This window comes from Carassius auratus, chromosome 29, assembly GCF_003368295.1.
Source record: "Carassius auratus strain Wakin chromosome 29, ASM336829v1, whole genome shotgun sequence".
NCBI classification, from domain to species: Eukaryota; Metazoa; Chordata; class Actinopteri; order Cypriniformes; family Cyprinidae; genus Carassius; species Carassius auratus.
In genome coordinates this window covers 17,452,674-17,466,363 of record NC_039271.1, presented here as the reverse complement: position 1 = coordinate 17,466,363, position 13,690 = coordinate 17,452,674, and the positions used below count along the sequence as shown (strand labels likewise).

The window sequence follows — 13,690 nt, the reverse complement described above, 5'->3', positions numbered from 1 at the left end:
ACGGGCTGGCCTGGAAGATAAGGGGCAAACAGTGTCTAAACAAGATGTAAGAGTGGAGCAGAAAGTATCAGTAGCACTGTTCGCGTCCAAAGATGCAAACAGTTTAGGGGAAGGAAGTGAAGATGAAACTATTGCAGATAGCCGGGAGGGTGAAAGTGTGCATAGGTTACGTCTAAAGATGACATGTGGAGGGCTAAGTGATGTGTCAGGGATCTTGTTGAGGTTAAGAGTGAGGAGGAAGTGATCCGACGTGTGCAGTGGAGTAACCAGAACATGATCAGTAGAGCAGTTTCGTGTAAAAATAAGGTCCAGTTGGTTGCCTGATTTGTGAGTAGCAGTAGTTGACACTCTGTTGAGATCAAAAGAGGCAAGCAGAGTGTGGAAATCGGCAAACAGAGGTTTATCTAGATGAATGTTGAAATCTCCAAGCATAACTAGGGGAGTACCATCCTCAGAAAAGGTTGAGAGCAACACATCTAATTCATCCAAAAAGTTACCCAGTGGTCCGGGGAGTCGATAGACAACTAAAAAATGTACCGGTGTGTGTGTATATATATATATATATACACACACACACACACACACACACATTCTTGAGTCTTGCCTTTCTACAAACATGTAATTATCTGGCTGTAATTTAGTGACTTATTACATTTGATTCCATCTTATACATGATGATTAGCTTATTAATTAAACTTAAGGGGGCTAATCAATAAACAGTACATTTCAAGAAACTAAGACTTAAGGTACTCCACTTTTTCAGTTGTTTAAAGACTGAAATACGTTTCATTTATATTTAAGTGTAAATTAATTTACATTTAAAATTGTTAACTCAAAGCAGGTATTACACACTTATGATGTAATAAACATCTGATTTATTCATAAATAAAAAATCACAATTTATTTTTTTATTTTTTCTGAGATTCAGTATCTTTAACAGAGTGACATGTAGCCTACAAACATTACTACAAACTAAACTACCAGTAGAGGTCCCAGATCGCATTTTAGATACTCGGAATTAATAAAAGGGAATGGAAAAGTGAAAGAATGACAAATAAATAACAACAAACATCAACAATTAAAGATTAAAAAGTCAAATTAAATTTCAAACTGACGTCGTGACGTCACAACGCGTTTGGCCGCAGTTGGTGATGTCATTCACACGCGACCTCACACACTTTATGGTAATGTACCGTGTTATGCTAACCGACGGTGCAAAACGACTAGAGGATTCATTTTCACTAAAGGTGTGTATCTGCATTTATATATCTGACAGTTAAAATGCGTTAGTCATTAAACGTAGGACAATAACCATTTAGTATATTTATATGGTACAGTATTCGTTTCAAGCCGCCTGGAAGCGAATGCTAAATGTGTTAATAGTAACGTTACTTGACAGTAAGCATTCTCTATTATCATTTTTAGAACAGAAGATCTAAAGCAGGTAAGGTTAGATTGTGATTTTATGTTTAAAGTGCATGTATGTGCGTCTGTGTGTATGTGTGTATTTCAGGTTTTCTGGTTGGGAAGCAGATAAAATGTCTTTGTATGATGATCTGGGGGTCGCAACAAGCGACACTAAAACAGAAGGCTGGTCTAAAAACTTCAAACTGCTTCAGTCTCAGTTGAAAGTGAAGAAAGCTACACTGACACAAGCAAAGGTGGGTCGATGTTTATGTAAAGGCAGACAATGACAATGCAGTCTTATTAATCCACAGTTACTACAGAACATTACATTCATAACTTAAAGAGTGTAATTATCCATTTTCCCACTGTCATGTAAAACCTCTTTTCTTTAATGAGGTAGTAAAGATGAATCGGACTTCTTTTGCAGACTCCGAGGATGAGACAGTCCAATGTTCTGGCTCCGGTTGTTGATCTGAAGAGGGGAAGTGCTGGAGATGACAGACAGATTTCTGATACACCTGCACACATTGCTGCAGGGATGAAGGTAAACAGTGTGTATATTACTGTCAATAATCACAATTTTATTAATTGTAGTAGAAAGATCATTATGCTCTTATAGTGTTGGCATCACATTGTTTGACCTGTATAAATCACAACCCTTCCACACGGCAACATGTTCAAATAAAACTGAATGAGGATTTCACATTAAGTGGTTCATTTAAATTGTTGTTCTTCAAGTAGTAAGTTTGTTTGACTGTGTGTGTCTGTTAGGACTCGACATCTATTGGGTTTTCATCTGGAGATGTGCTGATCCCTTTGGCTGATGAGTATGATCCCATGTTTCCCAACGACTATGAGAAAGTGGTGAAGAGACACCGAGAGGAACGACAAAGACAGAGAGAACAGGAGCGACAGAAAGAGATCGAGGAGAGAGAGAAGTACGCATCCATGATTGTCCATTGATTTGTTCAGAAAATGTTGTCAGTATTTGGTGTATCTGTTATTGGATGGATGACTGATGCCAGTATCTTAGAGTACTCTGGAAAATCAGAATTTTGACGATAGGAAAGAACACAACCATGACATTACATTTAATATTACTTGTACATAATGTTTACAGAAATACACTTGCTGTAAATTTTAAATTTTTTAGTACAAAAAAGAAAGGACATAAAATGGAAATTTTGCCCCTTCATCATTGTATACTTTTAAAAAGAATCATCTTATGCTCACCTTGGCTGTGTTAGATCAAAATACAGTAATAACAGTAATATTATGATATGATGTTACAAATATCTTTTGAACTTTCTATGCATCAAAGCAGCAAAAAAAAATTTTTTATTGATAAGAAAATGTATTAATAATTGAGCATCAACAATAATTGATAATAACTGAGCACCAGTTCAGCATATTAATATGATTTCAGAAGAATCATTGATTGACAATGAATAAAGATGAAAATTCAGCTTTGCCATCACATGAATAAATGACATTTAAAAAAAAAGGTTCATATAGAAAACTGTTGTTTTAAATTGTAATAATATTTCACAATATCGCAGTTTTTACAGTATTTTTCATCAGATAAATGAAGCCTATGTGCGCTAATGAGACTTAGTTAAAAAAAAAAAACTGTATTATTACAAACTCATGATAGGAAGTATATGCATGATCCGTATGGATTGGTGTTGTTTTGTTGAATTGTTTTGTTAAAACTGTGTGTTAGAAAGCGTAAAGAGAGACATGAAGGAGGGGGAGCACCAAGTGGATTTTCACGTTTCCCTACAGAAGGCGAATCAGATGAAGAGGAGGAGTATGAGAGAGAAAAGAAGAAGAGGAGTGAGTGCTTTCTGCCTTTTTTTTTATCTCACCTTTTTTTTTTTTTTAATCTCACTTCCCTATATTATGTCAGTATGTAATGACACTTTTGATTGAATCTGAGATGTTAATACAAGTTGTAAATGGGGGAATGATTTGATAGTCAGTCTTGTTATAAGATATAATTTGTATTTCACACAGGTATAGGTGGAGCTGCCATCGCCCCTCCCACATCACTAGTGGAGCGAGACTGTGAGTAAATCTCACTGACCTTTAAAAATCATTCACCAAATGTGAAATCATTATATGTTGTCGATTTCGTGTGATGTTGATTTGTCTCTGTAGCTTTACACAGTCTTAAAGCTAGTAGTTGTATATGTGAGGAAATAACTTAAAATGTTGTGTTTGTTGTCATGTCAGCAACATATTCATATGATGAAGACGGTCGGCAGAGGTCGAAGGCAGCAATCCCACCTCCCATTTTTGATGACTCTGATAGACCACGGTCTCCCCCAGGACCAACTAATACATTCCTGGCCAATATGGGGTAAGATCGCTGTTCCAGTAGATAAACCTGCCCTCATAAATGAAGTCATTAGTGTTTATAGATACAGAATGTTTCATTATTGGTTGAATAGTGTTCAATAGTGCATCTTTACCAAATAAATTCAGAATTCCAGAGAATTTAGATTCATTGATTTTATTTATTTGAGCACTCTAAGTTTTAGATGTTACATCAGGTGTGGAGATTGAGGGAAAAATTTTGAATTCAAAGAAGATTTTAGATTTTTTTTTTACTATTATTTGTAATTTTTTTATGTAACTAAAACGTTTTAAAGAATTGATTTGCAAAATGGAATGAAAACTTTTTGAGTTTGAAGTAGGGCTGGGCGATATATCGAATATTAGCGATAATATTGGAATAATTTTGACGATGATGTAAAATTTGAATATATCGGGAATATCGAATATTTCAAATTCAAGCATACTTTCCCAAAAGAACGCCGCAGAGTGTCCAAAAAAGGAACCTGTAACTGCTGGACTGCTCTACTACGAGAGCTATAAAGATAGCGGTTGCCAGATAACAAGAGTTTAAATCTCCGAATCAGAGCTCCACTGTTACAAGGATACATTTTCTGCCCGGTGTTTGCTTATTTTAAGCAATCTGGCAACCATGCGCACGTGCCCACTCCTCAGTGCGAAAGAGCCGCCGACGATAATCTGAAAACACTAACCAGCTGGAATTGAGTGATCTAATGAAAGCGTCGTTCAGCCGGTCTGTGTTCTGTCGTGAGATCTCAACTGTATTGTTTGCATTTGTGATCGCAAAATAAATGCACTTGCTCGACCGCTGATGTTTGAATGGAGAAACATAGGCTATGGCCATTTGGAATTACTTTTGGGGAATTTCACTGATATGTTTACCAGTTTCCATAATATAGACAGAGAGAATGCAAAAGTCTTTGGTATTCATTTATATATATTTATATATAAGAAATAGCTATGTGCTTCAGCAACTAGCTCCCCATCTAAGAGGGTTTTTAGTGTCAGTAGGAACATAGTTTCATGCCACAGAGCTTCTCTTAAAACCGCAGACAGTTGACAGACTTGTTCTTATCTTAAAAACTTGTTAAAAAAATGTAAATAAAATACTTATCCCAGTTGCATAGTTTAAATTGTGAATTGCATGCTCTAAAAAGTTGACAGAATGCACTTTCTGTACTTAATTTGCACTGCTTCAGTTACATATAGGCCTACATGTATTCATTTAATAAAAAGCAGTAAGTGACCTCTTGGTCTAGATTTTTTTTAACTGCTTAAATTAGCTGTTTAATCTAAATAGTTTTTTTTTTTAATGGGCAAAAGAAAATCATGTTTTTTTAATTATTTAAATGCAAATGCAAACATATCGAGATATATATCGAATATCGTAAAAATGTTGACAATATCGAGATATCATTTTTTTTAAATATATATATATCGCCCAGCCCTAGTTTGAAGGGTTACATGTGAGTTAAATCAGCTGTACACTACACAAGCAACATCATTTTGAAGTTATCAGTTATATGTAATTTATTTAGCAAAGTCCAATGCTTGTCTGGGTCTGTTTTTCAGTGGTACTGTGGCTCATAAAATCATGCAGAAGTATGGATTCCGAGATGGACAGGGCCTGGGAAAACACGAGCAGGGGTTGAGCACGGCGCTCTCAGTGGAGAAAACCAGCAAGCGTGGGGGAAAGATTATTATAGGCGACTCAACGGAAAAGAGTGAGATCATACACACAAAAACAAACACGCAGTAACTATGTGTAAACCCACTCATCACAGGTCTAAAATAAACATTCTCTGTTTAGTTTTTTTCCCTTGTTGATTCATATTATCATTTTTTTAATATCATGTTAGTTTTCAACTCTGTGTTTTGCCATTTGTACAACCATGTACCCACTGTGTGAGTGTATTATTTTATTCATTTGAATGTGTGTGTATGTTTCAGCATCAGGATCCAGTCAGAATGTGGCTGATCCACATGGCTCTAATTCAGGTTTGACTTTATTTTATTTCCTGTTTCCCAGAAGTCATTTCTTTTTTTATATTAGTTGGCATCTGTATGTGTCTTGATCACCCACTTGTGCCATGTTAGTCATTAGGAACAGGAAACTGTACACATTTGTGCCCATTATGCAAACAGTGGAAACCATGAAGTAGACGTGCTGGTATTTGGTAATGCTTGTATCACGGTAATGAATATGCATGATATTGTTTTCGTGGGCACTTCTAAATACCGTGAATATTTATATATGACAAATTATTCAGAATTTGGAATGCATTTTAAGAGTATTGTTCCCTTCAACTGGTCAAAATGCACAACACCGCTGTATGCTGCTTGAAAGACACGTGTGCACCTCTGATGTAAACAAGCACACATGAGAGATGCACTGAATGAAAGCATATTCACTGTCTGACAGCAGATGGCGCTAAACTGCAGAAAATGCAGTCCTTACCCTGGAAACCCCATAAATAAAGCTGCTGCACTACTTTCTAAAATATATTTAAATAATTTTAAATGGCCATTCAGATTTGTGGATTCCTTACGATGTTCGTTGCAGTGACAAATATTTAAATATTTAGACCTAATAGGCTATTCATTTTCAAAAAAAACATTAGTTAATTCATTAGTTAACATAAACTGCCAACGAAACATTTTTCTGAACATTCATAAATCTAAGGTATTCCAATATTTTTGTTATTAGAAAAAAGTTATTTAACCTGATATACTGTATTATGATAACTTTTTTAAAACTAAATTCCAATACCGTGATAAAAGCATTAGCAATTAACCGCAACCGGAAAATTTGATACCGGCATATCTCTACCGTAAAGTGGCAAAAAGATGTTACAGTAAATAATGTTCACTTCACCTGTTGTTTTTATTACAGCTGGCAGCAGTAAAAAGTTGTTTTTGCTGGTATGTGAAGCTATATGTTGGGATTTAAATAGAAATGTGCTGTCTGTGTTATAGCGGATGCCTCAAAGAAAAGCGATGCCAACCCTCTTACAGAGATTCTCAAATGTCCTACAAAAGTGGTTTTGCTGCGGGTAAGCTGTGTTTTCTTTCTTTCTCTTATTTTTCAACTTTTTATTTTTAATGAAATAGAACTGCCCATTTATTTCATTAGAGTCTGCATGTTTCTAAGCTAATAACTAGGACTGCACAATTAATCAAATTCTAATCGTGATTACGATTATGGATGCCACGATTACAAAATCATTCAAATACCTGATTACAAAAATAAATAAACAATAAAAAATTCCCACTTTCATTATTCTGTGTGCCTAAGATTAGAGCCCGACCGAAATATATTTTTGGGGGCCAATGCCTATAATAACTCGAAAAGAGCCGATTTATAAGCCAATATTTTGATTTTGAAAATAAACTGGATATTAGACCCATTTCCTATAAACTGCACTTACACAACATTCAATAGCAAAATATCTGCCTGTTCTATGTATTTGGGCTTTATAAACCATTTTCCAGAAGGGATTTATGTAAAAAAAAAAAAGCCTTAGATTACAGTCTCAATGACTAAACAATTGCACATCAAAAGTATATGTTTTTAATGATCAAAAAACAGTCTGATTTTAAACATTTAACACTTTTACTTTCTTCCAGTTGAAGCTGGTTTTAACAGTCTATGTGTGTACTGTAAATAAATTATAATACTAAAGTTAAAGTATTTGCAGAAGTAGTCCCACACTTTGCTGCTACAGGATTCACCTTTTTCAGCCATCTGTATGGCAGAAAGAGAGACAGAGAAAGAATAAGCTTGTGTATTAATAATATCACCATGTATCATTACTCGTTTCATCATTAGAATTATAATAATAATAAACAGGGATCTCCTACATAGGCAAACATTTGAAATATATATATATATTTTTTTATTTGTCAAGCCATAGGTAGAACCTATTACCTACTTATATTTAAGAATATTATTACAACATTTTCCTGTTATGTCTGTGAAAAAAGCGCTTGTTCAGCTCACATTTATTTACATGTCCTCTCTGGTTTAATCATTTCTGACGCACCTACTGTAGTTACTGTAACTACACTATATTTGCTCTCACAGACACATTCACAACGGACCCATATATCTTCTCTTCTCTTTGTGCAGTCTGAATCAAAACATCGTCATGCGCTGGCGAACGTAAAGTTAGCCTACTGTTACCGGAAGATTACGGAATCAATTTGAAGTTGAATGGTTAACGTTAGTGTCATGAACACACCGCTTTCAATTTTGAGAAGAACCACATTCAAACAAGTTAATAGTAAGCATTTAAGGGGCCTGCTAAAAAGGAAGCTATATTAGCGTTAGAATAACATAACAGTTGTTGTTTTTTCGAGGCACGCTGTACATAACTTCTAGTCATTGACTGATTACACGCTCCCCCCTGCCACAGTTTCTCGGTCATTATGTGGGAAACACTGCAGATATATTTAGAATAAGTTAAACGCTAACGTTATAGTTTGACCTCTTATTAACGTCCGCACTCTTCCACTGATAAACATGGTATTAGCTTTGTGGCTAATCTAATATAGCAATGCATTAGCGGCTGTAAGTGATGTTATAGAATATTTAGAAGTGATAATGATAGGACCGTTAGCTAGAACTACCACACCGTTTTTATATACAGTGTAAACTAAATAATTTCACATGACGAACGACAGACTCACCGTCAAAACAGTACATCTCCGTGGCTTGGCTGATCGCTTTCTTCGCTAATGGATTTCTGGCGCTGTTGTCAACTCTGCAGCTGCAGAGCTCCCTCTGGTGGGCAAACTATGCAACACTCATAACATGAGTAAAGCATGAGACTGTTTCTCATGTTTCATCGGCCGTTATAAACGCCGATGCCGATTTAAATGCAATAAGCTCATATCGGCCGATAATATCGGGCTCTACCTAAGATGTATTTGCAGCGCAGTGTTTAACAAACTCAAACACACTGGATAAAATAAATGTTGTATAACTGATAGTCGTTGTCACTCTGTTATATATATGATATGTAAGAAGCCAAACGTGTCAACAGCAGAACAAAATAGCAGTACTACTCATTTGAACTGCACGTCACACGGACCTTTTATCCGCTCGTATCAAAAGAAAACAGTGTAGCATGAGTTTACTTAGAATTAGCGTTTATTACAGTGACCAGTTAGAAGATGTTTACAAAGCAGCCACATTTACTGTAGTTTTACTGTAGTTAAGGTAACAATGGTATGGTGGCAGAAAAGTAGGATATTCATATTGATATGTTAAAGGAGTAATGGAATACATTATTTTGTTAATTTTTCTATCAATTGATGTGGATTTGTAATTTAATGTCTTTAGGCTAATGTTTTTCAATACAAACACCACAGAAACCATATAGCTAAGCTAATTTTTTTTGTATTTTTGTATTTGTATGCATTTAGCAGATGCTTTTATCCAAAGTGACTTACAGTGCATTAATGCTAAAATGTTTTACCTAACGTGTTCCCTGGGAATCGAACCCACAACCTTGTACTGCTAAACGCAATGCTCTACCACTGAGCCACAGGAACTTTTACTATTGTAATGAGGTTCTGTAGTTTTGGTTATATGACTTACAAATATATGAAAGATGAGGCTGTTACAGATTTCACAATGGTACTGTTTTTGTTAATTAAAATAAAGTTCCTGTTCTAATGTGCATTTCTATGAGACAAAACTTGACATATTATTACATGATCAGTGCTACCAAATCAGGTGCCGGTGCCACTGCTCTCAAATGTTAGTCTGGAGCCCTGAAAATATAAATTTTACTGAAATGTCATCTGTTTAATTGTAAATGAAATATATCGCTTTGATTAATCATTTTTTTGTTTCTTTTAGTTTTAGTATAGCATTATTATACCATACATAATTTAACCTTTTCTTGTTTAAAGAAGAAACCAAACCAATGTATAGTTGAGCTTATAATGAGCTTATAATATTTAAATATATTTAAATATGGCATTCAGCTTCGAACTGTTCTATAAATCTGTTAAAATAATAGTTATTAATAATCGCAATTACAATTTCAAGGGAATAAGTGACTATTATGATTTTTTTCATAATCATGCAGCCCTGCTAATAACACAATAGTACAATACACTTGGGGATGATGGTCCATTTTTTATTCTTTGTTTATTGAGAGACTTGAATTATTTTTTTTCTTTATGTTGAACAAGCATTAAAAGCATAGAAATGCCACTTTCACTTTCGCTTTGACACTTTCTGTCCTGTTTTTGCCCCTAGTCCCAGTTAATTTGTGCTACTTTGACAGGATGTTACATGAGAAGTAGTGGATATTCAGGACAGTTAAGTCTAAATCGTGTGTTGAGATTCATCTGCAAATAAAAACTGTGTGTGTATAGAACATGGTTGGAAGGGGAGAAGTTGATGAAGACCTGGAAGCTGAGACTAAGGAAGAGTGTGAGAAGTATGGCAAAGTCATCAAGTGTGTCATCTTTGAGGTGAGCGTTATATCAAACATGTATCAGATGCAGCAGATGTATGCAAGCAGCAGATGTCATTGATATCTTGACATGAAACCGGTGTGTCTGGCTTGTGTTTTCAGATCTCCGGTGTTTCTGACGAGGAGGCTGTCCGCATTTTCTTGGAGTTTGAACGAGTTGAATCAGCCATTAAAGGTGAGTGGTTTAAAGACAAACTTGAAGAGTGTGTGTGCAAGTGGTCCATAATTTTTTTAAGCACCCCAGATCTCACTTAATAAAGTAGGTAAGTGTGTGACAGCTGTCCCTCAGGTGTTACATCACCTGGCTGGTTACATCACTTCCTCTAGGGATAGCAGACCAAACCAGATTTCACTCCCTTAATTTAAAACACTAACTGAGATATCAACTCCTCCTTCAAAACATTTTTATCCTCAACAAGGGAAGCAGATTGGATTAATAACTTGATTTCATATTGTGTTGTGAAGTATATATACAAAATCTTTCCTAATTATTATTCCTGGAAAAGAACAAGGCATTCCTACTTGAGATTGAATTAACTTGTACAGCACTCAATATGTATCTGGAGCAGATCATACATAGCACTGAAAATGAAAATGACACATTTGCTTTCCTTTGGGATAAAAATAAAGTTAAACTCAGACACTAAAGTGTTCAAATACTTTGGGGCCACTGAATCTATGAATGCTTCTCAGCTAAACTGCACCATTTGGGAGAAGCATTCATAGATTCAGTGGCCCCAAAGTATTTGAACACTTTAGTTAAGCTGTCTGTCATAGTAATAAATACAAACAGCGATTTGTTTTTCAGAAGAAAAAATAATATAGATATTTGTGGGGTTATTTTTATTATTATAAAGCAATATTCATACAGCTCAAAATGAAGACAAATAATATTTGGTAGTTCACAACAGCAAAATTGTTAGTTTGTTGTTAGTTTGGGACAGACATTCTCGTTGTCTAACCAATGGGTGATGTTGTTTGAAAATAATCATATTTTTCATATTTTGCATCTGAAAAGACAATTTTGGTCTCCAAATATTTTCTGGGGTTGAAAAGATTTATTAATCCACCACAACTGCATTTAGTTAATCAAAATCATGGTAAAACTATATTATTGTGAAATATTATCATAATTGTTTTCTACTTTAATATGGTTTAAAATCTAATATGCTGATTTGCTGCTTTTTGTGGAAACTTATAAAAAAATATATTATTCTTTGATGAATATAAAGATCAAAAGAACTGCATTTATTTGAAATATAAATCTATAAATTTCTTCACTGATCAATTTTAAATGCCTTTGCCTAATAAAAGTATTGAATAAGTGATTAAAATAAAAGAAAGAAAGAAAGTTGCAGAACCAGTGTTGCTTGTCCAAGCAGAAACAGATGGAGAAGAAACCTGTTCAAAATACAATTCTGCAGCAAGAATGACATATATAAGAGCTACACATATTGTAAATCAGGCATCTGTTAACAAAGCAAGGCTGAAAAAACACTCTGAATCTGACTTTTCAGGCTTGGGCTGAAGTTTTAAATGCAACAAATTCAACAAATACATTGCATAACAGCCCACTTTCATTTTTTCAAAATGGCAAAGAAAATCCCACTCTCGCAAGATCACCTGGGGAAAAACCAAACCAGTAGATTTTAATTTAAAGCGACAGAAGAGGAAATGACGTTATATCCTGACAACTTTCTGTTGAAACAGATCTGTATCTTACTTTGAGGAAATACCCTAGATTGTGTAATGTTTTAGGACAGTGCCATCAACTGGTCATAAGTTACAAATCATGGTAAATGCAATGGTTATGCATAGCAATTCTATTCCATCTTACAATGGGACATTTGTGCTCATAGTCTCATAATTGCTTATTGCTAACTTTATTGGAAATGTTAGTATTATTTTACTATGTATTTTGATAAGCATTACATTTTAAATATACATTTCATATATTAAATATAAGATTTGTTACCATTTCATATATATTTTTTATGTGTTTCCTGAAGCAATGTAGTTTTATATTTATAATTTGATGACATATTTTCAGATCTAGTAGTGTTTTTAACTTTCAACATACCAGTGCTGTTTTTGTCCTCCTCAGCTGTGGTGGATCTGAATGGGCGCTACTTTGGAGGTCGCGTGGTCAAGGCCTGTTTTTATAACTTGGATCGGTTCCGTGTTTTAGACCTGGGAGATCAGGTGTGAGTGGGACATCCAGACCTGCACAACCAGGAAAGTGTAAACACCTGGAGGAAGTCATTTGTCTTTCTGTAAATAGCATGAGTAATTTTATACACCCTTGTGAATCTTTAGTTTACGTGCCCCTTTCCTGGATATGTTTTGTAATGAAGATTTAATTTGCTCTTTTGTGAATTGCTTCTAGTCTCTTTCTCACGTCACCGTTAATAATATCCTTTTGTCCTTGTGATTAAGATGTAATGAAGAACCCAGAAATAAAAATGCTTTGGGGACAATAACTTTTAGGGTTGGTTCTGTTTTAAAGGTAAAATGTGGGAACACAATTTTTATCTCGGTTTCAGTTTAACATGCAGAGGCTCTAAGTAAGTCATTTGTTGGTTTACTTCCTGATGAATGAGCACTGCTATGCTTTCAAAACACACTTTAACTAATGGTGTGCATTTGCAGTGTGACTATTTGTCTAGCTGAGCAAAGAAAGATAAGAAAGGGGTTGTTGGTATTGAAAACTGGTCTTCTTCAGTAGTTACTACATGGGTTTGAAGAAAGAAATTTAGACACTGATGTGGAATGGGGTGATGATGATGGTAATGAATGAGTCCTGGTTCACAATTTATATAATCAGACACACATCATGTCCCTATGCGACTCTAGAAAGTAGGAAACCTACATTCTTCTATTGTGACATAACAGACTCCCACGAGCCCTTACTCTTTGATCTACACACTTAAAGAATTATAGGTTTTCGTAATGTGTGTGTCTTGACCTGAACAGAAATTGGGCTTTGTGTGTTACTCAATAAAAGGTGAACAGTTTTTCAAAAACATATCTGAAGGATATTTCAACATATGCCTATGAATGCATCACCTAAATAATAATTAGTCTTTTACTTGATAATTCTGCATGTAATATGTATGATGTGTATGTTCATTCGAAATGTGTGTGGATATGTGTTGGACTGGGTCAGTGATGGTGCGATGTTCTGGTTTGGTGAGAAAGACACTTATGCAAGAGGAAGGTGCTGGGGAACAGACTGAACTCCATGAGGATTCATTTAAACAGAACAGCTCCTCATCGAATTACTATTAAATGAACAGAGTGTCTGAAAAATGGCAGAAAGGGGTTGAGCTGTTACGGATTTAAAATAAACCCACGTCATATTTGTGCTATGGACATAAAGAATACCTTAAATCTTGCAGTTTGTTAAAGCAAGATATACTATTTTTGAGCAGTTA

General features: G+C 34.9%; 1 protein-coding gene across 2 annotated transcripts; it reads left to right on the top strand.

The window, feature by feature from the left end:
* Nucleotides 1-1,134: 1,134 nt before the first annotated feature.
* On the top strand, nt 1,135-12,736 carry LOC113048242 (splicing factor 45-like). 2 transcript variants are annotated; one of them, XM_026209932.1, is made up of 13 exons: nt 1,135-1,247; nt 1,514-1,661; nt 1,835-1,951; nt 2,179-2,345; nt 3,131-3,243; nt 3,424-3,474; nt 3,643-3,769; nt 5,338-5,489; nt 5,716-5,763; nt 6,742-6,818; nt 10,156-10,254; nt 10,359-10,431; nt 12,361-12,736. In XM_026209932.1, the coding sequence occupies exons 2-13, from the start codon at nt 1,539-1,541 to the stop codon at nt 12,462-12,464; spliced, it is 1,251 nt and encodes a 416-aa protein (XP_026065717.1). In that variant the 5' UTR covers nt 1,135-1,247; nt 1,514-1,538; the 3' UTR covers nt 12,465-12,736. The 2 variants fall into 2 exon arrangements, with proteins under 2 accessions (XP_026065717.1, XP_026065716.1); XM_026209931.1 differs by having other exon boundaries at nt 1,148-1,247; nt 1,426-1,661.
* The last annotated feature ends 954 nt before the right edge of the window (nt 12,737-13,690 follow it).